Source organism: Platichthys flesus, chromosome 14, assembly GCF_949316205.1.
Source record: "Platichthys flesus chromosome 14, fPlaFle2.1, whole genome shotgun sequence".
Lineage (NCBI taxonomy): Eukaryota > Metazoa > Chordata > Actinopteri > Pleuronectiformes > Pleuronectidae > Platichthys > Platichthys flesus.
Window position 1 is genome coordinate 13,285,438 of NC_084958.1, and position 26,581 is coordinate 13,312,018.

Consider the following 26,581-nt stretch of genomic DNA (forward strand, 5'->3'; position numbering starts at 1 on the left):
AGGCTAAGATTTGGGTTTGACTCAGTTAATATGAAAAGAAAACAAAATACAGTAGAAGTCCTCATTAAATAAGAGCTTCAGCTACATAGTCGCCAGGCAGGTCAATATTTATCGGTTCAGATACAATGTTATTCCTCATAGGAAAAAGTGTTCACAGTAAAAGACAAGGGAATCTTAAGTATTGTGTTGCTCTTCACAGAGTGTCATTTAGTGACTGTTTACTCTGAAGCACTTTAAGCCACATCATTCACTTTAACGAGTTTAAACGTCTGAATAATTAGAGCACCCGGGAGTTTGACTCTATATATATGGAAATTCAAGGAACATTAAAATGATCAACAGAGAAAACATAAACAGAGAAGGACATGAAGTAAACCTGAGCAAGGTTCTCCACGCTCTTTCTTTAGACACTTGAGCCGAGCAGGACGCACACACACACACACACAAGACAAGCTTTGCGTTGGTGGAGGTAGTGGGGTGCTATTTGTGTCTCCGCTCGATTTAACAGGGAGGTGATAAAATATTTAGCAGATTGCTTACATAGCCATGGGGGGAGAGGGAGAAGGAGAGAAAGAGTGAGAGAGAGAGAGGGAAAGAGAGACAGAGAGAGAGAGAGAAGGGGATACCCAAATGGCTTGTGTGGGAGCTGGGGAGCTGGTAATGAGGATTGCATGCTGGCATCATCGTTACAGTGCACAGCTCTACATGGTCTCTCTGCCCAAGGAACAGCAGGCTGCGTGCGCACACAAACACACACACACACACACACACACACACAAATACACGAATAGCTGCATGTCACTAATTAAAACATATAGATTAGAGAAGTTGCAATCAGGTACGGTCGACTCGCTCACACACACTGACAACACGCAGACAAGCAGGTTTAAACCCACAAACACACACAAGCACACTTATTAGGTTTATTTCCCCTGTCATATTAAACGACTGGCCAATTAACCAAGTAAAAAGTGATTAATGTGTCACCTCAAAACATTTATCATCCCTGACAACATTTGCTTTTCACTGTACAAAGATAAACATATTCACAATCACGCATTTGATGAGCACAGTTCTGCGACTGTTACATTACATGTTAAGTTATTTCAGAGGAAAACAACCCACCACCATATAGTGGGAATTAATGTGTTCCTCTTTCTCATTGGTTGAAAAGTCAGTTATGGCTATAACTGTATAATTATGATTAAGTCATTTTAGCCAGTAATCATTTGCTTCTACTCTATTTTCCCTATATTCTGTTTATTCTTCAATTAGTGTGTCACCACATTGGCTTGTTCAGAACAGTTCGAAACACGTAAAGTCTCAGTCCCTCAGTCACAGAGGGGCAGCTGCAGCTCAGGAGATTGAGCGGGTCATCCACTAATTAGAAAGACCGTGGTTCAATTCCCACCTCCAATCCAAGTGTCTAAGAGTCATTGAGCGAGAGAGTGAAGCCCAAATTGTCCCCAATGATGTACCATCGATGTGTGTGTGTGTGTGCGTGTGTGTGTGTGTCTGAATGTGACCTGTGGTGTCGCATTAACTCTCATACTGCTATATAAATGTAGTCCATTTCCAAGTGTGCTTTTAAGCACCACAGTGCTTTCCCTTACCAATATAATACCTTTCCCTCTCATGTCGCTCTCAATGAGGGAATTATTTCAGCATGAAACTGCGTTTTCTTTGTGTTCCCGCTCGTGTTACTTCATCTCTAATGGGCAATTACTTCAGAACCGATGCTGAGGCCATGTTATTGCACCCTCCCCCCAATTGATTGGACGCCCATAGTACTCAGCCTCCACAAGCACTTTAAGGTTAGATTCCCCCTGTTTAAACATTGGATTACAAGCCCATGAAAAGCGACTGCAAGGGAAAACAAAAGATTGAGAATGCTCTTATTGGAGGGGCCTCTCTGAGGGGATGAGAGGCGAACCGATTCCATACGAGGCTCCAGAGAGTTAACTCGTTCTGAGAGATAAAAATGGCAACATCATCTGTTACTCTCCTCCTGTCTGAATCTTGTTTTCTCTCTCTCTATGCATTCTTGTTGTCATGGTTGTGTGTGTACGTCCTGCGGCTTTAGGTCAACCTACACAACCTTTCACAGGTTTATACAACTTTCTTATCCAGCTACACACTTAAAACTCCGTCCATCTACAGACTCTTTCATACGTTCCATAATGCTACATTTCCACAGGGTGTAATTTTAAGTTTGAAGGATGCTACAGACGATGAGGTCACCCAGAAATGTTTGCTCTGATGGTTTCTTAAAATGTATAAACATTTTAAATGAAATAACTGAGAGGGGTTTTATTACATTAACGTTCCAGTCACATTTTGAACGAAAAAAAAATGTGTACGTCTGCCAGAGTAGAACAAAGACATATAATACAAGATTGGCATTTGAAACACAAAGCTTTCATAAATAGGATTTACTGCACTTCAATTGATTAGCTGGTTTCTTGAGTAATATGTTTAAAAGCATAAAACTAACTAGTGAGTCAAAACCACACACTGTATTTCTGGCCTCGTTGGATCAGTTCAAGAACTCGACTTAACTTTCCATTTGACGAAATGATGCTGAGTTTGTGTTCTGTTGAAAAGTTCGAATAAAGACTCACAGCAGGCAAACAGAAGTTTGATGCTGACACGTCATTAGTTTGTCCATTATGAACTGAAAACTATTATTTTACGTAAAGTTGTCGTATAGATTCATTGACAAATAGCTAAATTAAATGTATCTTGCATTGAAACAAGAGATAATAATCATAAAGAAAAACATGAAATTAAATGAAATGACCTGTGAACAATCTAAAACACGCTTCTGATGAGATGGCACAAAATATCTGAGAGCGAAACTTCCAGCGAGGCAGCCAACCCTCGCCTTGTCATTTACATTTGAAAGTCATTCCACCTCAGCCAAGGACTTAATGTGTGTGTGCATGTGTGTGTGTGTGTGTGTGTGTGTGCATGTGTGTGTGTGTGCGGTTGCACTTTGAGTCGGGTACAGAGCGATGCGAGAAGGATCCAGTAGACACAGTCACACATAGTATGCTTTGTAGATATGTGGCACTCTCATATCTGTTTATTGATCGGAGCAGATGTGCGTCAATCAATCTTATCTGGGCTCCACACACTCTCCCGCTCACCTCCAGAGGCGGGCCAACCAATACTGCTCCACACTCGGAGCCCCGAGCGACACACATTATCATCAGACACCTTGAGGAAATTTTCTTTGCCTGTGTGTGTGTGTCTGTGTGCGTGCCCGATTGGGGAGTGTGTCGGAATAGCATGGTGCAGAGCGCGAAGGTGCATTAGAGGACGGACAGAAAGAGGAAGTGACAGCTTCAGCAGAGAACCAAGATTAACCTCGTCTATTACATATTCTTCAGAACGTAGTCCTCCCCGCACATCACACTGAGGCAGAATCAAAACCGCTCGCCATCTGCAAAGTGTGCCGCTCACAAGCCCGGCATTCACTGCAGCTTTAGAATCAATGCTAATGTGTCTTTTGAGTATGCAGGAGGTGGATGTGATCAAGGCAGGAATACTGAACATCATGCTCAGCTAAAAAAAAAAGCCTTTCCAACGATGTGGGAAAATGTGTGATCCGAGCTTTAAATAGAACAAATTCATGTCGCCTGTCTACAACGAAGTGACTTGTTCTATTATGAGCAGGCCATTTCAAAAGAGAGTGATGGATGAAAAGAGAGTTGGGTGCTTGCATCCAGCAGAGGTAACACTCAAATAGCAACTACTGGAGGATTGTGAATGTGTGTGGTTCTGCTCGTCACTCACCTCGACACACGTTGCCATTGTCAGGTTCGAATCCCGCCTTGCACGTGCAGCTACCAATAGGGACCATCCACTCTCCGTCTCCGTTGCAGTAGAGCTTGATGGGGACATCTACCTCCTCGGAGTTGGGGATGCAGATCCCTCTGGCTATGACCAGGGAGGTGCTTTCGGCCCCTGTCATCGTCTCTGGAAAGATTGCAAAGTTCTGGACCACACTCGGGCACTTCTTGTAAAAGACTCGGACCGACAGCAGGGACATGCACGCCCCGTAGTCCTGGAACGCCAGGTAGAAGCCGTTCTTGGACAGCGGGCCGAAACTCCGCACCTCCGTGTTGACTTTCATCAGGCGCCCGCCGAAATCCACCTGCGAGAAGCTTTCGTCGGCGGCGATCGTGTCCACCTTGAGGTAAGGCGCCTCCATCCAGAAGGCGGTGCCCTTGGTGGCGATGACGGCGTCCGTCTCGTAGTAGTAGAGATTAAATGTCTCCTTGCAGGAGCCGGGGACATTGGGGATGGAGCTGCAGTCCCGCACGGTGAATCGAATTTCCACATAGATGCGCTGTGCTCCGCGCCGGTCAATGAAGGTGGTGAGGAGCCAGTTGTTCTGACTGGGGTCGAAGACATTGCACACCTGGTAGGTCCTGATGGTGTTGAGGTTCTCATCGTAGCCACTCACCTCCTCCCACTACAGACAGAGAGAGAGAGACCGGGGGAGAAGAGCACACAGTTGATTAGTTATCATCAGTGACAAGGCTCTGGTCGTTTCTCATTTTGCGATAGAGAATGCTAATATTGGCTGATTTTGTACACATATCAGTAATCTCCCTAAGGCTCAAAATGTGAGTCTTCTTCTTGGATTAGCAGAGGGAATCAGCCCGTCCAGCTTCGGGGCTTATTCGTGCATGGAGGATGCACAAACATCTTTTCTCTGAATCATAAAAATATTTTTTTAAGCACAGCGACATGAAAAACACAACTTTGCTCTCTTGTTCTCTAAATAAACTAACACGCAGCTGTAGTATGTGTTCTGCCACTGTAAACCAAAAAGTCAGTAATTACTTGCTGCTATTTGCCACCTATGGGGATGGGCCCTGAGTTGACGCTTATAAAATATGTTGTGTAACAAATTCAGGATTCTGCACTAATGAGTCCCAGTCAGACAGATGGCGACAGCTACATGGCAGCTATGAGCCTGGCTGATGGAAAGAATGTAATCGGTCTTTATTTGATCCACACATTTCCTTGGATAGGTATCGAAGGCCCCTGGAGGTTTTACCCCAGTGTGCCAGATCCTGATGAAAATGGGCCCTGAACATGTGACTGGACTCACTGTGAATCAGGAAGAGGGATTGATTGAAATAAAGCTTGTCTAGACACTTGCTGTTAAGATAAAAATGACAGATATACAGTCTACTGATCTTCTCAACACAATGCTTTAATTACCTCTCACAGCATTAACTATGTCTGTTGTTTGTTGGTTTTATTAAGAAAGTATAATGTGAGAACTACTAGACAGATTACAACAAACCTTGGGGGGAGAATTCAGTATGGGGAGAACTTTCTGGTGCTGATACAGATCATAGGCAGGTCCAGTGTTTTCCTTGCACTTTCTTTAACATTGCAACATGGGTGTTTTTCAAAATTCTTGTTTATTTCTCAGGGAATAATTAATGGACTTTAATGGGAAAAAAGCTGGCATATTTTATATGATATTGATAAAACATCTTATATTTATGAGTGTGTACAAATTGGTGCAAATGAGGATCAAGTGAATTTAAATGTGTTCATAAGGGGACTGTTGGGCCTTGGCAGAGGTATGCACTCAACATGGGGGCATGCAGCAGCAGTTACTCAAAAACAAATCATTAAAGGTGATTTCCATCACAACAGTCTCATAAAAAAAAACCACTAACGAGAAACAAATGTATTGGATAGAGAGGGTGCTTTGAAATGTCTCCTTTAACACACACAAACACACGCACACACACTCACACCAACACCAGTGATCCAAACAGCTGTAGGCGAGGAGAAGCTAATGAGGTCTATAGTGTTGTGAGTGGGCCTCGAGTCAGTTCTTGTTTCTTTTGTGCATATATCTCCTGGTGCTTCCTCCTTCCGCTGACCTTTAACGCCCCTGGTGCTCAATCAGGCCTAATGGAGAGGAGAAGACACCACCACTCCACACTCAGGCCCCAGCAGCCGGTCAGGAGATGGTCAAAAGATTCCGAATCCTTATCAGATGCAATGATTTGAGGCCAGGACTAAAGGTTGCCATTCCATTGAATTGTGGGGGTCAAAGACGCCCAAAAATGGAATAGAGGATGTGATTACTTGGCCCAGGGAGCACACCTGGAGAAAACACATCAGGAGGGTATGGTTTGGCCAGGAGCGAGGAGGAAGAGGAGGAGGAGGGAGAAGACACGTGGAGAACGATGACACTGCTGACATGATAAACGAGTTGACAGAAATCTGAGGTGCAAATTAAAGCCCTATTTTCACCGCTGCTCCCCCGGTGCCCACTCTGCTCTGCTCTTCTCCCCCTCTCCGCTCTATCCCTCCCGCTCTCCTCTCCCGTCTCTGCTCTGTAATGACCATTCATCAGCATTACAGGAACCTGTCCCTTTCAGCACTGCCTGTTCATTAATACAGCCAGCCCTAGGCTCCTCTGCACCCGTCTGCTCCGGTCTAGGAGGGGGTCCTCTCCGCCCCTCGTCTAGCCAAATGACCACCATCTTTCACGCCAGAGAGAGGCCCGAGGCGTCTCTGATGATGCCCATCTAAAATCTGTCCAGAAATTCATTGGCTCATATAATAATGAAGTGTGTTTTTTTTTTTTTTTTTTTTTTTTTTATTATATCCTCTTCTGTAGATTTTCAGTGTCACCATTGTGTCGAGAATGAAGAAAACTATTCCAGGTGCATCAGTTACTTAGCAGAAATTACATTTTGGGACACGTCGTCGTCTTATCCATTCGCTAGCTTTGTAATCATCTGCTGTTGATGTCTGCATGGTTTTGTGTGTGTGTGTGTATGTTTGTGTGTGTGTGTGTGCTTGTGCGCACTCCGAGAACATGTTGTTTATAATTTGATGGTTTAGCGACCACATATTGATTTGCTGGCTGTTGTTTTGCTGCAGAAGAGCTCGAGGCTACGCGACACATTTCTGCTTCTGTCGGACCAAAACATTTTATTACTCTGTTCCTAAGCATCTTTATCATTAGCCCCTGCAGTGCACATGATGCATGCATGTTAGCAGTACAGGTTCTACAGTCAGATTACCACTCAGTTGCGGTTTCCTGTTCCTTTTCCTGCACTCTCATACAGACCTGTTAGATCATTTCAATCAAATCCATCTCCTGCACTCTGTGACATCTCTCTGACCTCGCCAGAGAGGAGTGAAAAGGGAAGGCATTATCACCTGTCACCTCACTGATAATGGAATTCCCTTGTCCTTGCATCCATTTTCTTTTAAGGATTTGTGTATAAAGCAACGCTGTTAGTCCTGCGCTGTGCATATTTGCATTATGGACCTGAGCGCAGATATGCGTTCCTGGCATGTATCATTCATATGAGCTGAAGGTGAACAAGGTGCGGGGGAGGGAGAGTGTGATTATCTTCTGTTCCTAAGTGCTTTTTCCTCTTTTGTACTATGTGTCACCACATGTGTTTCAAGCAATAGATCTGACATGTGTTCAGGAAATAAGAGATAATGCAGTTGATGTGGCAGTCAGGTAACAAAATATAGCAGCAATATAGGGAGCAGACTTTTCTGTCAGTCACATATGTTGGCTGCGTGCACTTCTAAATTGATTGGTTTGTAGATGGTTGGCCCTCGTTGCCATTGTAATATTTTAATGGTATCACTACCGGTAAAACGAAAGACTACAAGCAATCCCATGAGCTGCTTCAGCTCCTTTGTCTTCTTTGTTTAATGCTGTAGTCACTTCCTGCAATTGGCCCAAAAGTCTGAACTGTCGCAAAAAAAAACGAGACACCAGACAGATATATAGTGACTCTTTACACAATGCTTATTTGAAGTCAGCCACATGTACCCGCTGGCTCCACTCTGAAAGCTTTGCTTTACAAATAATATAGGCGCCACTCTTCCCCTTCCCCTGATTATAAAGTGTGGTCATCCAGTGTGTCGTGATGGCTGCTCTGTTTTATGGGCATAGCGAGGAGATGGAGAAGCTATGGATTCACAGCGAGCTTAATGTTTGTGTTAATGACCAGTCGCAGCTAGCTGAGCCGGATAAGAGAGGGCGGAGGAAAAGAAAGAGACAGAGAGAAGGATGAAAAGAAAAAACAACAGGAGAGGAATCAAGGAGACGGGGAGGCGGTAATATATTCAGGCTGATGCACCCCTTCCCACATCCTCAGTTCGTTGCCATCAGCCATCGATACAGAGCCCTCATAAAGGCCATTCATCACATTGATCTCCTGCCATTACCTTCAAAGGCTAAAATAACACAGAGCAGCTCAGATGGTCAGAGCCTCGCTCTATAGAGGACAACAGTGTCTAACAGTTGAGCCAAGAACAAGCCAGTCACAGAGCTAAGGGGACTAACCTATCAGAAGATGGATGTATCACCTGTGGACATTAACAGGAGAAATGGACTGGACTAATGAGTCATTTGGAGCAGGCACGGTGGGAACCGGACAGGAGCCACCATATGCAGGCTGCAGGTTTCCAGTCAGGCTCGATGCTGACATGACAAAACCAATGGAGAATAGGTCTGGTATCAAAATAGTACGAAAAGGTCATATCGACCTTTGTCCACCAGAGGAACATTCCTTTTTCGGGAAAGTTTTAGGAGGTGAGGAACTTTATATCTGTAGGCCTACTTGCTTTGCCCCTGGGGGTGGTACATGCTGATCTCTCCTATCGGACCATGGTAGTATACACAGTAGTATTGCTCAAACAAATGAGCAGAGGCTCCCAGTTGAATCGATATTTAATAGAAATGAGAATTCCTCAAAATGTGTATCATGATATAAACAAGGTTATTTAGTAGACTGTAGAGCTTTCGTAATGAAGAGTTAGATAGAGTGTGAAAATGGAAAAGAGCGAGAGAGAGAGCCAGTAAAGCAGGGTTCGAGTTTTGATTGTTTTTCTGTTCCACAGGTATTTAGCCTTTTGATGTTTTTTGTAATTCCTTCTACCTCTGAAGGTCCCTTTGCCAATATCCATTTAAAGAGTTGCACAGTAGTTGACAAGATAGAATGAAAATGACTCTGTGTTGTTATTTTGCATCATAAAAAAAGTTTGTCCAGAAAAGCTGTTGCGTCCTTATGAGCTCTGTAAATTGTACCGAATCGATTTTTTCATGCTGAACTTTGGACCCTCATATATGTATATTGGTTCCAGGGGCTACAATTTAGTGGAAACTGCAATGGAGGCCATGAAAGAAAGGAGTATGAATAGTACAACTTCTGTCCCGATGCCCTGTAACTCTATCTCATACCAACCAGCCAAAACTCTCTGTGCTCTGTCTGGTTGTCGCTCCGGTGCGCACGTACCTAAAGACGAGTCTTGACTACTTTTAGCTCATCATTCAACCTCGGTCTGTTCACACAGGAAGGAGACTTGAGTAGAGACGCCTCTACTGGGGCCCATTTTCAACCTCCAGTCTGCTAACTAATCCTCGGCTGAGTCGATGCCACGGTCAAATCCATCAGCAGCACTTAATACAGCTACAGTACATGCTCAGACGTACCGAGCCTAGACGGATGACGAGCAACTCGGAGCATTTCAACATCTATCTCTCCTCATCCTTGAAAGGTCCAAAGAAACACCCCTGGAAATAGCGGATGAGCCCCTGACAAGTGTTTCTTGAATGGCCTTCAAATCTCCAACTGCTCAATCTGACATTTTGTTTTTCCAGTGGGACCAAAGACAAGCTATGTATTTAATAACAACAGGAATGGTCAAACTCTGCTGTCAGAGTTCCCCTTGACATTGCTCCTGTTTGTTCTTGAGCCCTCTTCATTCAAACACTCGACTTTGACTTCACCCTGTAACAGAGAACACTCGGTTGATGTTGCCTCCTTTTTGTATGTGTTTCTCCAAAACATTCTGGGGTGATATTGTGTGTATATAGTATTTTCAATGACCTGATGGTGTTGTGTATGTATTTGTAAACCCAGGAGGAATGGCTAGCATGTTTCTGAGCACCTTTCTACCTAAGAGTTGTCTTTTCATCTGTCACTGCAGGACTGAAACATGTGGGTGGAGGCAAAGCAGGAGATTGCTTTTCATTCTACAGGCTTGGGATGGGCATTTCAGTAATGAGCCTATTTGTTATTCATGACAACACAACGTTGTACTGAGGCAGGGAAAGTGGAACTTCAATGAATTCATTTAAAAAAAAAAGAAATATTATTGCATGAATAAGTGAGCATTAAATGACGCAGAGGGAGAACAAAAGAGAAAGGAATGGCACGAGTGGAGGTGAAATTTACATTGACAGATCCGCAAAGGCCAAGGTCTCAGAAGGACGCTGGATTTTAGTTGGACATGAAAAGCTGAGATAGGGATAGAACTGTATATTCCCAAGCTGAAAGATGCTCTTCCCATTTTGCAAAGCTCCCTGCCGGCTATCATCGCACGCCAGAGAGCTCTTCTTTTCTGTCCAAAGGCTGTTTTTAAATCCCACTGACTTAATGAGGGTATTTGCCTTTCAACCTTTACAACTTTAATGCAATTCAACAGAATGGACGTGTCCATGCAAGGCAACAGTTGGTTTGATGACTGCAGCCACATCAACTAACATTCCCACACAGGCTTCTGAGACACATGCTCATATAGTCTCCTGCATATTCACATATTATGAATGCTACGCCTCATCTCCCACCACACACACACACAAACACACACACAGACACGCACACAAACACAATCAGACTGCAGCCTCTAAAATATGCGGTGGCATGATTGCTATTATCATTTCTGATCAGCTGTGTTATTGAATGAGGGCTGCTGTCAGGCCAGTTGCAATGGGAATGATTATTTTTCGGGGCATCCGAGGCCTAGTTCCGGCTGGCTGGATGTGATGGATGGGGAGGAAATGGCGATGTCTGAATCACACACTGCCAGATCCCAGCCGCTCTATAATTACAGTCACACAGTTTGACTGAGCCCAGATAGAACCGTGTCCTTCTGCGTCAGAGTGGGACCCATTGAGGATCTGCTCCCCGGCCACGCCCACGCCCCAGTCAATGCTTCTATTACACTGCGGTGTTGAACAAGTGAGTTCACAGATGATGCCATGTATTAACAAAGCTCTCCAAGGCTTTAATGGGGGTGGGTTGTTGTTACTGGTGGTTTTCATTCCAAACTTCTATTTATACAATGTGAGAAATGTACTGTGTTGGCACATTATTCGCAATTTGGTCCCATTACTTGCTCCCAAGCGGCCTCCGTCTCAGATCGTGAATATGATGCATGTAATTGTGTTAAGTGAACAATCCACCCCAGCATTTTCCTCTCCCACTCCTCCATCCAACTTTTCAAATATTATTATTAACACTTACATTTAATTATATGCTGCACTGTCGCTGCCATAGTAAACACTGTAGGCGTTACCAAGTTCAACTTCTACTGTTAACGTCTCAGGCAGGAAGTGGAACACGAGCGGGGACACAAGGTTTTCGGCTCCTAGACAATAAAATGCCCTCATTCAAACTGAAGATATTTAAAACATTAATTATTTTTGCATCAGAAAGCAAAGACCTCTGTCCTCTACCTCATTATGCTGTATGCTTTTGATGATGTCATTAGGTTTCATTAAGTGCAAATCATTTAAAAACATGCTGATAACATGCTGTAGCACTAATGAGTAGCAGGATGGGAGCAAAGAAAATATGAATATATGAAGGGCTAAGAAATATTTGTATATTTACAGCTTTTTTAAATATATTCTTTCTACACAATTGCGGTACTTTTATTTATTAAGGTTTGCTATTAGTTTTAAGCTGAGGTAGTTAAGAACCTTGTTTATGTATTTCAATGATACTTCAGGTAAATATACCATCGTAGGTACTGGAGGTCCATTTTTATTGCAGAGCTCAGACTTGGTTCATAAGTCGAGCATAATTCTCATTACAGTATATAGTGCAGGCGTCAATGTTCTCAATAAAAATAAATGTGCATTGGATGTGTTCTAAATATATGTTAACACATATATTATATTATCATGATCGGTCTTCCTCATGTATTTAAGAAGATCTACTCTACTGTAAGTTCCATCGACAAGTAGTCTCCCCAATTATTCATTTTGACTGCCAAAATAAAAGGAAACAGTTGGAAGGCCGAGAAGAACATGAATAGCCTGAAAGATGAAAGAGAGAGAGAGAGAGAGAGAGAGTGAATATCAACAAGAGGAGGGAGACAGAATGTAACGAACGAGCGCTTAAATTATTTAAAACGTATGAGAGGTATAAAAATGATGAACAGAAATGGGATGTGATAAGAAGGGGGTGAAGGGAGTGAGAGGAAACTCAAAGAGGCAGTGAGAGCTGTCACCCTGCAGGCTCCCTGCCCCCCTATGGCCCAGGGCAAGGCCATTTAGGGACAACCTCACTAAGAGCGTGTCAGAAGGGGACAGGAGGATGGCAGGGTATCAAGGCTTTCCGATGTGAAGGGCCCCCCTGTCTGTCGGCGTGTGTGTGTGTGCATGTGCCCTTTATGCGTGCAGTAGAGTGTGTGAGGATAAAAATTCTGCAAAGCATGACACATGACAGGCCCATCCTCCAGACGCAGCGTCAGTGAGAGGGATGCAGGGGGTGATGCAGGGTTGTTGGCAAAGATCGAGCGAGAAGGGGATTCTGAGCTCCAGGGACGGAAAAGGGAGAGGAAAGAAAAAGAGACAGTGAGGAAGTCAGTGTGGGTAAAAAAGATGGAGGGCAAGAACAGAGGGATTTACTGCTGTTTCTTGCAGCTCTGTACAGGACTGCTGAAAGAGCAGGTGCTGCAGATACTGACTGGGATAGACACACACTAACTCCCACACACAGAAGTCAGACAGCCTCCAGCCACGCCTTCCATTCTTCCAAATCCATAACAAATTCAAGATGGACTCATTTTTCCTTTAAAAATATATATTTTTTCGATATGTATGTCTCCCCAGCGCCATTATTTTGTTCTTTTATTTATTCGGTGAGGAAATAAGGTTTGCCCTTACTTCCTAATACATCCAAGAGAATTCTTACATGTGAAATATCACGGGGGAAATCCACAGGAAGAATATCAATTATTGAGGTAGCCAAGTTTTATTTCAAAAGGGAAAATAGAAAACGGAGAAAAGGTTAAAAAAAAAAAGTAGTCCGAGGAATTGGCACACAATTTCAAACCAGCCTGATTTAGCTTGTGACTTCATCCTATCTGTGTTGCAAAAACAGCTGTTGCTTTTTAGGCCTCGTGTCCCTGAGCTTCCGAAGGTAAAATAACATTTTGTTGGCCTTACCAAAAAAAACAAAATTTTGTTTGGAGCTAAAATACAATATTGAAGTCGGGCAAAATAACAAAATACCTTTGACACACAAACACAGAGCGGCACACAGTAACTCAAACAGAAAGCCAGTTTTGATCTAAGTGATTCCTTGTCTCACCATCCTGGTCGTCATGCTGAGCAGAGATGTCTGAGCTCAAAGCGAATTCAGCTGTGTGGATACACAACTAAATCACACTGGGTAACAAGGGAGGTAAAACGAAACCGGTCTCCCACTGACAAGACAATGTCGGATGTGCGTGAATGTGCATGTATTTGTGCAAATATACACAATATACATAAACATATACTTTTTGTTCTGACACAAAAGCTTCAAAGGGAGATTTATGGGTGAATGTGAAGCAATTTCATACCATTTTTGCATTTAGGGTTTAAAAAAGCCACTCTCTCACCTGGCTGTTGAAGCACAGCCAGCATGACTCACTGTGTGTGTGTTTTTCTCCTCTCATTCCATTTCGACTGAGGCTCTCCAGGTTCAGAGTTCACCTCCATCCATCTCTCTCTCTCTCTCTCTCTCTCTCTTCCTCACTCCTATCTCTGCCTCTGGTCTTCCTTTCCTCTCCGTCTCCCTCCGACTCTTATTATTCACATTCCATCAACCGCCCTTTCTCCCTATCTACCTTTTGCTCTTTCTCATCTTCCCCAATACACCATTTCCTCCCGTGCTCCCCCTGCCCATGTTGAAATGGCTGCATGCCCGTCTGTCTCTCAGGTTATGAATAATTGAGGTGTATTGAGTGTGGTCAGCATATGGTGAGATGGCCGTTCTGGATCTATCCGCTGCTCTTTAGGAAACGCAGAGTGTATCCTGACACCTGTCCAGTTAGGGCCCGCAGGAGCTTTGCACAGCGGGAGGGGGAAGCCAGGCAGGGGTGCTGCCCAAAACCACGCCCCTCTAACTGCACCTGCAGAGGCACACATTCACATTCAATGCAGGTGTAGCTGTGCAACGGTGCGCTCTCAGGGAAACCATTGCCTGAGCACACACACAAGCCCACACGCGGAAATACAAGCAAGTGTAAATAAAAAGAAACGTCAGGGGGCCATCCGTGTTTTCTCGTGCACCTGCAAACCAAAGGGATTTCTGGCAAATCTCCTCTTTATCTTTCTGCTTATTATCCTCCGCACCCATCTCTGTCTCCTTCTCGCTCTCTCTCGCTCACTTGGCCGAATCGTTATCCCTCCCCGCCCCAAGCCTGCCCCGTTTCTCCTCGCTTGACAGCACCCACAGCCTCTGTCAGCAGAGCCGCCGCCACCCGGCTGACCCTGTAACCCCCCCCCCCCCCCCCCCCCAGGCACCCCTCCCCCCAAAGGCTCTCAACTTAAAGCCTGGACTGTGTCCGTGACCTCCCGGAGTCACATGAGTTAACCCAAGCTCTCCTCCACACGCACATCCACGGCTCAATGTTTCTGGGCTACGCAGCTTTTTTTTTTTAATTTTCCCATTCACACTCAATTGATCTCTTACCCTTTCTCACTCCAGTTTCTACTAATCCCCCCCCCCCCCACCCCACCCCACCCGCCCCTTCTTGATCCCGCAACCTTTTCAGCCACACTACCCCCCGTCCAATCTATCGCTCTCGTCCCCTTCCTGTCTCCCACACTCCAACCCGAAATTATCCTTTTTTTTCTTTTTCTTCTGCCTCCCCTTTTATCTAAATTATTCAAGAAGAACAATTAGGACGGAGAAATGTTCCTTTCCTCTAATGGCTCAGAATTTCTTCCACTACAAACCTTTGTCAGTCCTGCAGAAAAACCACATACATTCAAAATTGTTCTCAAGTTCTTCTACAAAGCTTTTTCTATCATTTTGTCCTAAACAATTAAAATCTATTTATTGCGCGTATGCCCATTAATTTCACGCACTCTCCAGCTCCAGTTCCTTTGGACATGATTTTTTCACCAAAACTGTGAAAAAGTCAAAATAAAAGCCCTATTTTTGAATTTTAAATTAATCATGGCCAGGGGTTAAAACGTCACCTCCTCGGGCCGAGGCAATAAACGGTAGCATCTCTGCACAATGTGACACAGTTCAAATATTTTATCTTCCAAAACGAGCATTCAGCTGAGTCAACACCTCTCCTCAGACACTCTCAATAAAACCTGTAGATTATAACCTTCATGAAGTTAGAGGATTTACTGCAAGGCTGTTGCATTAGACTTCATTAACTTTAGTGAGGTGGATCTGATAAACTGCCAACAGAGTGTACAGAGGAGCACACGGGCCAAACACTGATTCCTCCTGCACGTAGAATAGAACAACAGGCTTAATATCAGTCAGGGCTTCAACTTACTGTTTGTATCCAGTTCATTCTATTTCATTTACTTCTCCTCACTCTGTAAAAATCTTCCATCCTTAAATATCACCTTTCTTACTGGTTTTCAAGTGTCTATGTTTACATGATGCAAGTGGGGAAACAAGATTACAGGAAATCACAACATGTTTATTTACACAACCTAAGTAAAAACCCCAGCTAACACTCAACTGGTGAGTGACCTGATTTCTCCCTGTCCCTCTACCATGTTTCAAATCAATATTAGGTTTTCAAATAATATTTAAGTTAACATAGTATTTCCACTGTTTTGAACCGTTTTAATTTCATTTAAATCTTATTTAAAGTCCAACCCTAGATTTAATCACTTTGATTAAGCGGATTGAGCAGCTTTGGATCAGTCCAGATCTTAGTTTTTTCCATGGTACTTCACTGTGTCAATTAAAGTTTAGTTTTTTTTTGCATATATGTAAAAACCATTAAAATCCCAGTTATTTGTATATGTTGCCATGAAATAGATTCTGCTCCAAAATAGTGGCGTTAACTGATTTCCTTATAATCGCTTAACTCAACAAAGACAAGGTGCTTGTGTGTGAAGACAGAAAATGAGAGAGACAGAAAATGGAGGCAACTGACTCAAAGGGACGGAGGTGCGGAAAATGAAGATGGTTGTGTTTAAAGTCCACAGAGAGAAAGAAGGAATATATCAACCAACAAAATAAAAGGATCCTGCCTGCTTTCTGTACACATCTGTTTGCCCTCGGAGCTCTCCGTCTCTCCGGCAGATGCTGACACAGAGCGTGGATTTGCATTGCGCCGCAGCATTATTCATTCATGTGGGCTAACCCTGATATGTCCTCATGTTTACACCACTGGAACTAATGACACTGCTACTGCAATCCTTCAAAATTAACCCTTCAGGTCAGCCAAATACAAACACACACACACACTCACACACACAGCCACTTCTTATGAACTCTTGAAGGAGTTACTGAAGGACATTAATGAGGTGTAGCACGGGGACCGAGCTCGTGTGTGTGTTCCTCCCCTCCTGTTCTGTGTGTTCAATTCACAGCACCCTCTTTTCACTCCTTTTAGGCTACAGTCATCGTTATGGATTCTTTTAAATTTCACCTTCGACTCAGCTTCTAACCGAGTGTTCATTATGTAAGACATGGAAACACTCAATACGTGTCTGAGTGTGTCGAAGACTTATTAAATACTTGGTTTCCAGCTGCGTTGCACACAAACACACTGATGCACCTGCAGCCGTCGGAGATGAGAATTGTACAGGTTTGACATAATTCAATATTTAGCTCCCACACAAGAGAAATCCAGTTTTAAAAGCCGCCGGATTGAGTGTGTGTACGCGATAACGTGCAGGTGGGAGAGTGTGTGCGAGCGCGATCTCCTTCAAAATCACGCTGCATCTCTGACACTCCAGCAGCAAGGTCAAGACGGCTGCGTGGCAGGGTAAGTTCCACCGGTGAGCGGTATGAGTGTGTTCTTCTTACAGCGGGTCTCTCCCGGCGTGAACCGCTACAACAGGAGCAGCTTAAAAAACGATGCTCAACACAGACGCGAGGCTCTGTGTGCCTGGAGGCTCGCTGAACTCAACAAGCCCGGATGGAAATAGCACAGTAGATGTCTCTACTCAGTAGGTCTTACTGGATGTTTCTCTTTAGACAGGGAAAACAACATATCAACAAAAAGAAGACAAAAACTCCAGAAACGGTGTAAAGGAAACAGAGCTTTTTTTTCTCCTTTGAGTCAAACTGATCATTACAAGGCCAGTATACAATGAATTAGCAATTAGTTAACAAGGTATCCTCACAATTATTTGAAATTGCATTTTGGCTGCAACATAATCAGCTGCTCATTTGTGGTTTTGGGACAAACGTCCGATGTATTTTCAGTGAAGACAGACTGGATACGGCCAATTAGATTAAATGCAGTTCAGTCATCATCGTCGAATTTTGTTTTGTGTGCTAAAAAGTAAAAAAAACACACAGAAACACGCAATGCTTTGACGAGTCAGTTCAAACCCCAATGTATTTTTTTTTTTTTTGAATGTGTTCGAGAGGTCTGGATTCTCAGGGTTATTATCCGTCTGGAGCTAAATCAGTGATGATTGGACCAAAAGAGTCAAACAACACATGCGGTTGGAAGACAACGAAGTAGATATGATGAGTCATTTTTACAAAAGAAAAGGCTATGGAACAAAATCTCTGAATTATTTAGTATAGTGCAAGTTCTGAGATGAGGCATTGGTTTTTCTAACATGGGTAAAGTAATGAGATCTCCACAGGCTGCAGGTTGGGGTATCACAATGTCATCTTCCCGCAACGCAAAACAATTTTGTGGAAGTTTGTTTTGGTCTCACTTAAAAAATGAAGTGAGGTGCCACACTCTCCAATGTTTGAATAGAGCCAACGCTCTGTTCAAGAGCAGTAAAGGCTCCCTTTACACACGTGTGTAAAATGCCTCATAAAGACCTAAAGACCCGGAAAATACAGGAAACAGCCGTCGTCTCTCCAGCCAGATCCAGGTTATCAGTGTTGGACTGTGGAGCTTTCTATTGAATTATTGAATTACAGCACTTAGAACAGGGTCTTAAAATCCTCTTTTGGACCATTAACGTAATTGGGCAATCATACCTCTGATACCGTGGGGAAAAAGCCAAAAAAATATGATGATGACTCTGCACTTTGCTCCATTTTCACTGCTTTCATGTGCATACAGCTACCGAAAGAGTTGAAAATACTTCTCTTGAAATGTGAAGAAGCCGTGAGCGTATCCACCTTCTTAGCTCCTCCTCCCCGGTTTCATCCTAATACCTCCACTTCCCTGCATAAATGTGTCATTACTGTATTAGTATGTCTATGGTATCCCCCCCAGCCTCCATTTACAGGGACTTGGGTGCAGCGTTCTGGGGCTTACATGAACCCATTATGTCATTAAGCCATTATGAGCCAGGACAGAGAGAAAATAATACTCATAATAGGAGCTACATTGGGGCAGTACTTAAATCTGTCTACTCCGGTCCTTCCTTCCTTCCTTCCTGTCTATTTATCTGTGCGACTGCCGGCCGGTGCCAGCACCATGTTTCATGTTACACACCAGAGAGAGTTCCACGACAAACTTGTGAAACTGTTTTTCGTCTGCGTGCATTGCCATGCCAACTTACCCCGGAGTTCGGATACGCTGTCCAGCCCAGTTCAGCTGTGGCCACGCGGGTGTCCATCACCGTCTCTGCAGCAAAGAGAAAAGGGGAAGACAGTGGTTAGCCACAGAGAAAAAAGCTATTTCGAGAATCACTCCACCGAGCTGAACTGGATTCAAGCCCCAGTGATCACTTGACACTATCACCGATGAGCAGAAAGGAGATGAACCCTTCACGACGCTTCATCCATCTCCGCTCAACTTCTGTTAAGACAGGAGACGTGGAGACAAAGCCTCGGCACTGGGAGGAATGTACCAGTGCCTGTGTCATGCTGTTAAATGCTGGGTCCTCTCCGCGTGAGCGTGGAACTACAGTATGTGCGTCCTGCTTTTTAGCCTGTATGCGTGCATGTATTTGGACGTGGAAATGAAAAACATAGAGCGAGTTTGCGTGTGGTTGTGTGTGAGCCCTGAACTGTCAATGGTTTAAACAAAAGAAAGTGGCTGGTCACATGCAGAGGGAAGCCTCCAAGTGCAGCTGTGTACTACAAGTGGGAAAAACTACTATCACAGAGATCTTCTGTACTCATTGTCTCGGGGTCCTCTCAAACCACATTTATGAAAATACATATCCAAGACGTAGAGTCTCTAGGGTTAAACAAGAAGGGGAAATGTATCTGCATTCACTGCATAAAGGAGTGTCGTAAGCCGTTTGCAGATATAAACTCCTGAAAGTGTTCAGACAATGGAGAGGTGCCCTGGGTCCAACATGTTCACAACAGGAAGATCTCGTTCAGGTGAGCCTAACCCTATGTGGTACACAGGTTACAAACAAACATGAGACAATAAAGGGAATTCCCCCAAGTGGTGGAAAAGATCAGAATTCATCTACCTCACTATGGACTTGCTGTCATTTCTGGCACCATGTGAAATATAAGAAAGTAAAGAATACACATTCTCTCTCTCGCTCGCACTCTCCTCTTACTGATCCTCAGTGACACGCTGTAGACAAATAGGTCTGGCAGCTCACCCAAGAAGTTGTCATCGCTGTTCTGATTAATATCTGCCGAGTTGGCACTTTGAAATCTGGAAACTTGATATAGCTCCAGGAAAGACGAGAGAAGTATGGCAGTTATCAGCAACCACCGGTCTCCCCTGCTTCTCCCTCCCTCTCCCACACACACAGATTTATAGAGTGATGAAGTGGGTGACATGTTGGCCTTAGCAGTGTAATGATAGATTCATAATTTTCCCTTGTAACAGACAGTTTATTCTCCGGCCCACACCTTCCATCTTATTGTGGGAGAACCGGGACATATTTTCGTTTTCCGCCGCCGCTCCTGCCACGACGTGTGCTCGCCTGTGTTTAATGTGGCCAGACTCGATAAAAAGATGGGAGACATGATGAGTGGATGGTGTGTCCGGTTGATGATGTGTAGCAGATAAGAAAAGGTGTGTGGGGAACTATCAGAGGAACAGCAGCCGCCGTGTCTACGGCTTGGACAGTATCCACTATCAAAGCAAACTGTTGGCAAGCAACACCCGCATGTGTTGTTGATGTGGGAGAAATCTCACTCTGATTAACTGCAAAGACGCAACACTGCCCTCATTGAAGAAAAGGAGGACCTCGGCATCCTTCCTTTACCTGCTCCTCCGCAGGAAGTGCACACATGCAGCTTTCTGTTATTTGGAGTCCCGTTGAACCCGCAGTGATTTAGAGATCATCCCAGCTGATGCAGCATTGAAAGCCCGTCATCTGAAGGTCATACGGTGAAAACAAATGTGGATGAGTGACAACCCTGTAGTTTGATAAGAAGGGGGGCTATTATTCTTACTGGGAGATACTGATGCAAGAAAGAAAATAAAATAATTAGCTTAAAATTCACCATCGTATGCAGGAGTTGACACAAAAACTGCATTTAGATTGTTTTTACATCTCTAGCCACGCAATGGACACAAAGAATGACCAAAATCAAAAGAATACAAATATCTCAGGATGAAATTAAGCATCATACACGTAGAAGACGTAATAACAGCGATTTCGACATCATGTCCTCCCTCCTGCAGGCTCTACCTGGGCGGTGGCCCTCGTCTGAAGGTTTCGGACATTTTCCTGTTGTAGTAAACACGTCTGACCCAGACAATCTCCTGCTGCGTAATATGTGAAAGGCAACCCATTTATCCAGAGAGCATGTCTGAAAACAGCTACACTATATATACCCTCCATGTTAAGAGGAACACACACGCACACTCTCATCCACCAGGCAACACAAAGGGCAATTTTCTGTGTACACCTACAATGACAGCCTTGTTCACACCCGGCTTCCATCAGAGTATTTCAATTTCCCTAAGATCAGCCTTGCCTTGTCTCGCTTCCAGCCAGCCAGCCAGCTCCAGCCCGCCTGCCTGCCTCTGCGACTTGCTGTCAGCTGGGGAGATAGGGGCATGAAACAGCCCTTAGCGCCAGCCAGCGTCCTGGGGACTGCCAACCCTTTCTCAGGGGAAATCACAAAAAGCTTTAGTCAAATCACACAGGCACTTGGTGGGCCATTTTCGATTTCCTTCTAAAAAGGAGAAGAGACGCTGAAAGCAGGAGGTGAAAAGAAATAAATAAGGAAGGTCAAAGGCCCATGGGAGGGTTTGGCGAGCCATGTCATGTGACCTAATGGCTACCATTAGCAAAACACTAGAGTAGCAGATGAGTAAATGGAGAGTGGTAAGGGGTTTTTAGGAAATGGGGCGGGGCTCCCACACCCTTAATCCCTGGGCTCAGACACCTGTCCACCGGCCCTGGGCTTTTGGAAATTGTCCCTTATGTACGTGTGTGTGTGTGTGTGTGTGTGTGTGGGGGGGTGTGTTTGTGTGTGTGTGTGTGTGTGTGTGTGTGTGGGTGTGGGTGTGTGTGTCTGTGTGTGTGTCTGTGTGTGTGTATCTCAAATGAGCTACTATGGGAAGTATTCATCCATTTAATCATAAACAGATTTGAAGCGTTTCATTTTAAAAGAGGCTACCCACATTTATAAGAAAAGCCAACTCTTTCAAAATTACAAATATCATTTTGGTTTATTGCTGAATGTCATCCTCTGACCTAAGCTTAACAAATAATTCGTTTTCAAAGGATTCTTCATCTTTTTTTTCTCTTCAAACGGCTGCTGGCCCATTTAATACGAGAATGGATTTATATGAATGGCAACTTAATATGTCTACATTTGATATCAGAAAGTTATTTCGGATTGACGGATTCATATAAATAATAATTAGCTTGAACAAAAAAAAAATATGCTTTAAACCTAAGGTTTAATTTGAGGTCTTGGCTTGGACACATTTCCTCTGATGAGTCCGTGGGTTCCAGTAGTTTAATGGAGGCTTCCTCCTCAGCTCAGACCATAAAACCCACATTAAAACAATTTGTCCGCCTTCTCCCCAGCCCCATGATTTTGATTGCTGTTATACATGGACACACACCCTGTTAGCCTCTCTCTGTTTTTTTACCAAGTCATTTGGAAGACAAAGGTAAGACAGCAGCTAGCTGTCATCCCTCGTGATTGTGTGTGTGTGTGTGTGTGGGGGGGTGGGGGGTGCTGAGTGCTTACTTCTGCATTCATATTCTGCTATGTCAGCTCCACCTGCGAGCTCCAATAAATTAAACACACTGCCAGGTTCACAAGCAGTTCATTGTGTGGGAATTATTATAAATAAAGAGAGCTTAATGTTGACTATGTCACCGTGGCTCATAAATCTTTTGGAAAAACAACTGCTTGTACGTGTCGGGGTAGCCGGCCTTCAATGGATTCAAAGAGCCGCAAAAAAGGCCGGAGGATGTGTCATGACTGCATCGCACAATATTAGTAAATCGAAATCATAGAGATGTGGGTTAGGTCATTGTTAAGAGCTCAGTTGAGCTGATACACAACCAAGGTACTCGTCAAAACCGGGAAGTCGTGAGCCCAGCCCGGGCCCAGCCGAGGGACTTCGGCTTCCAATCCCAGAATGCACAGCTCCTTCTCATTAGCAGCAAATGATAGATCAATACCAAATGCTAGGCTGTTTCCACAGATAGAGAGCTGGGGATGGAGAAAGGGAGGGAGAGAAATGAAAGAGCGAGAGAGAGACTGCATTAAACATTGATGGGGCCCTGCGTTTACAGATCGATATGGCAGGGCCTCTTCACACAATTACACGTCAGCAAGCAGTCGCATGATACATCAAATGCACACGCGTGGTCGCGTCTTGGGAGCACCAAGGAATATCTCTAAAAAGAGATTTCAGAGTGAAAAAGGATTGGCTATTGTCTCTACCTTCTCTGAGCCTTTATGTATGACTTTAATTCTGCCGTTTGAAAGTCAGGGTGGCGACATGACTGTGTAATTCACCTCCTTTGTGACCATGTCTGTATGATTGTATGGCTGCTGGTCGATAGAACATGTGCTGAAGCACCTCTCTGAAGCTCCCCGGCTCCTCAGTCAATACGGCTGACAATTCTCCACGGATCCTTCCCCTCGCCGTCCAACAACACATCTTTCCCATTCATCCACGCTTTAACCCTCCCGTGTCTATATGCCCTCCTGCTCAAGGATGCTCGTGCACTTTGTAACTCAACGAGACAATCATGTCCAGATGCTGGATGCTGGGCTGAGAGGGCCTCCGTCTTTGTGATTGTAGCAGCACACGGAAACAAGATCTGAGGGCATTGAAGCGCCATTATTTAAAAGGGGTTTATCTTTTCTCAGAAATGAAATCAAGATGGGAGGTCGAGAGAGAGAGAGAGAGAGAGAGAGAGCGAGAGAGAGAGAGAGAGAGAGAGAGAGAGAGAGAGAGAGAGAGAGAGAGAGAGAGAGAGAGAGAAATCAGCAGGATTGAAATGAGCACTTAACAATGATGAAGCCCCATGGCAGCCTGCTGAGTCTGGCATCTTAAAACGGGGCTGAAAACAGAGTAACAAACAAACCAGAGTGAAGAAGCTGTTGTGCTTCCCAAACTAATCAGCCGTCCACTTGGGGGATTTATGAATAAAAAAAGGGAACATTTTTGACACATTATTTTCTGAATAAATTGGGCAGAAGTTCCTCACACAGGTAGAGGCAGTTCACTCAGCACACCGTGGGACATCACAAACAAAAGGCTTGTTTATTGGACTGGAAGGTTGGACCGACACGAGTATAGCATGGTCCAGAGCACTGAGTTGATTTGGAAAACAGCGACACAGTGTTTATGGCACACGGCCGCTTCATTGTTAAGAAGAAGAGGAGCGAGGAGAGATCTTTGATTGAGTCACCGTGTTCAACACGGAAGACAATCCTCGGGAACACAGAAGAAATGTGTCGCTGCTATGTTCCCCTGAAGACAGGGATGACAATGTGGCTGATTTGAAAATTTAACAGAAAATAATCTGCCGTCCTCTGAGACAGCGGTGAGAAGTGATGGAACACAGAGTCCCACATCGCCGGGCCTGAATCCCCTGGATCTGGCTGAGAGAAAATAACAATTTTCGGCATGAAAGACGAGCAGGTCAGTATCAGAGACAAAAAGAGAAAGATGAAGCTCCCTTTCCTCCCAACAAAAAACCCACTAACACCTGGCTGTTGTCTGAAGTGGGGAGTGGATACAATCACCATTCACTCCAGGGTCAAATGACTGAATCCATTCTGATCGGCACTGATGGAAATATGAAAAAAAAACAGGAGAATGCACTTGTTTCTTCTTCTTTACTTTGGCAGTCTAGACGCTGACGCTCTACCTTATCCTGCACAGCATTACGATACTAGTAGAACTTCTGAGCTTTGCCGAGGGATAACCATTTGTGCGTTTTAAAGTTTTTTGTCTCTGCAGTAGTTGGTATTTATTGGCTTATCAGCAGTGATACAAATGTGACTGAATGCTAATCTGGCACAAGGCGAGGCCTGTTTTTTTGGCACGTCAGTGACATCATTCATAAAGCACCAGAAAAAGAACAATTAAAAAACATCTACCGGCAGTGGGAAAAAGGTCAAAAGACTTTCTTAAGTGGGTTTATCCTGCGTATTATTTTGGGGTAAAAGCATTGAGAGAGAGGAGAAGAGGTGCAGAGGAAGGGAGCTGCAGGAGCCAAAGTGAGATTAGCAGCAGATGTTAAGAAGAATGCCTCAAAAGAGAGGGACATTAATATACATGGAGTATCTGCAGAACCTGATGAAATGATCCTATCATCACTGCAAGGTGACATTCTCTTGGCCTCACACATCTGGGCTGCCACGTTGCATCAAACTTAAGATTCAACCTTGCGACACTTAGTGTGCAGCCGCACTCGCTTTCCCTCATATCACGGGTTTGCAATTGAGTTGTTGTGGAGGGAAACCAGGGAAACACAACTGGCCCTGCTGAGGCTCACACACACACACACACACTGCTGACAACACACCCATGCATCTAATCATATCCTAGTGGTCAGTCGCTCAAAAAGCAACAAGCGTAACGCACCAACAGCACATTTATACCCCCCCCCCCCGACTTCACACCTCACCATCCATCCTTCTCCCTCTTTTTCTTTTGCTCTCTCTCGTTCTTTCCTCTCTCTACCTTCCTTCCCCTGGTCAGGGGGGAGAGGTTGGGCACATAATTTGCATTCATTAACATTACATTAGCAGACAGAGTGATCTTTAGAAACCAGGCTGCCGGAGAGTGTCATCTTTAATTCATCATAACCCCACCACCCTACCACCCTCGCTCTCTCTTTACCTTCACCTCCTTCTCTACCCTCTTTCCTCTCCCCCTCATCCATCTCTCCTCGCCCCCGTTCCGCTTCTCCCCCGACTCCCGGTCCATCCGTTCTCCGCCCCTTCTCTGCGCGTATCCTCGCTCTCCATTTACCACTGTCTTTCATCTTTCCTCCCTTTACGACATCTCTTTTTTTAAACGTCTCAATTCCATCTCTTCGCCTTATTTGTCTTTCCCTCTGCCTCGAGTTAATGACAGGGGGGAGTTTGGTCACCTCTATCTTCTAACTACTACCAGCGACAGATGGGAAGAATCTAACCAAGAATAAGTCCCATCCAATGAGTCAATTAGAACAAACAAAGGAATTCATTTGGGGTCGAATTGCAAAAGACTTCCAATGACTCCTCCTCCTTCTCTTCTACACACTACGAGGAGGAAGTGTGTGGTAACAGCTTGAACCACATAATGGAGTGGGTGTAGAGTTTGTCCTAAACACAGATCAATGTAAATGCTTAAAATATTTCACAGAATAAAGTAAAGTATAGTTTAAGCCATTTCTCATGCTTTCCGTGACACACACAGCAGAAACACAATCTCCCTCCATGTAGATTTTTAAGAACGCGAGTCTGGAAGTGATGACATCGCTTTGGGATTTCTGCAGTTACTTCAGTAGACCGTCATTTAATGGATTCTCACAGGGACCAATCAAAAGCCAGGATTCCTGTTGCTGCACCTCACTCCCCTGTGGTCAGGATAAAGCTCATCACCATCCTTTACAAAATACACTACACGGCATATGTGCACTCATATATAGACATGAATTATGATATATGCAGTCACTGATGTGCAGCTCCTGCCCAGATAGTGCCGGCTGTTCAAGATTTATACCTCAATTTACTTCCAGAACACATATAAACGTATCTATTGTAGATGTCTTTTGTTTGTTAAAAAATGTCCTTTTAGTTGGAAAAGTTTGTAATGAAGAAAAATGTGTATTTCGCATGTGTCTATGTTGCATTGATTTGCAAGGTATAGGCTTACATACATACATTACGGAATGCCGAACACATGGGGCAGAGAAAATCAATACTAAACCATGATGTGCCTCACAGTAATGAGCCCAGGATAAACCAAGGTTTGCTGTAGCAGC

General features: G+C 44.3%; 1 protein-coding gene across 2 annotated transcripts in view; it reads right to left on the bottom strand.

The window, feature by feature from the left end:
- The window catches only part of LOC133968769 (ephrin type-B receptor 1-B), a 152,982-nt gene that overhangs the window by 88,182 nt on the left and 38,219 nt on the right, over positions 1 to 26,581 (bottom strand). For both annotated transcript variants that reach the window (XM_062404955.1, XM_062404954.1), the window contains exons 2-3: positions 18,764 to 18,828; positions 3,799 to 4,480 (exon numbers count right to left, since the gene is read on the bottom strand). In XM_062404955.1, coding sequence (XP_062260939.1) covers positions 3,799 to 4,480; positions 18,764 to 18,828 — 747 coding nt within the window. The remainder of the gene's footprint in view (positions 1 to 3,798; positions 4,481 to 18,763; positions 18,829 to 26,581) is intronic.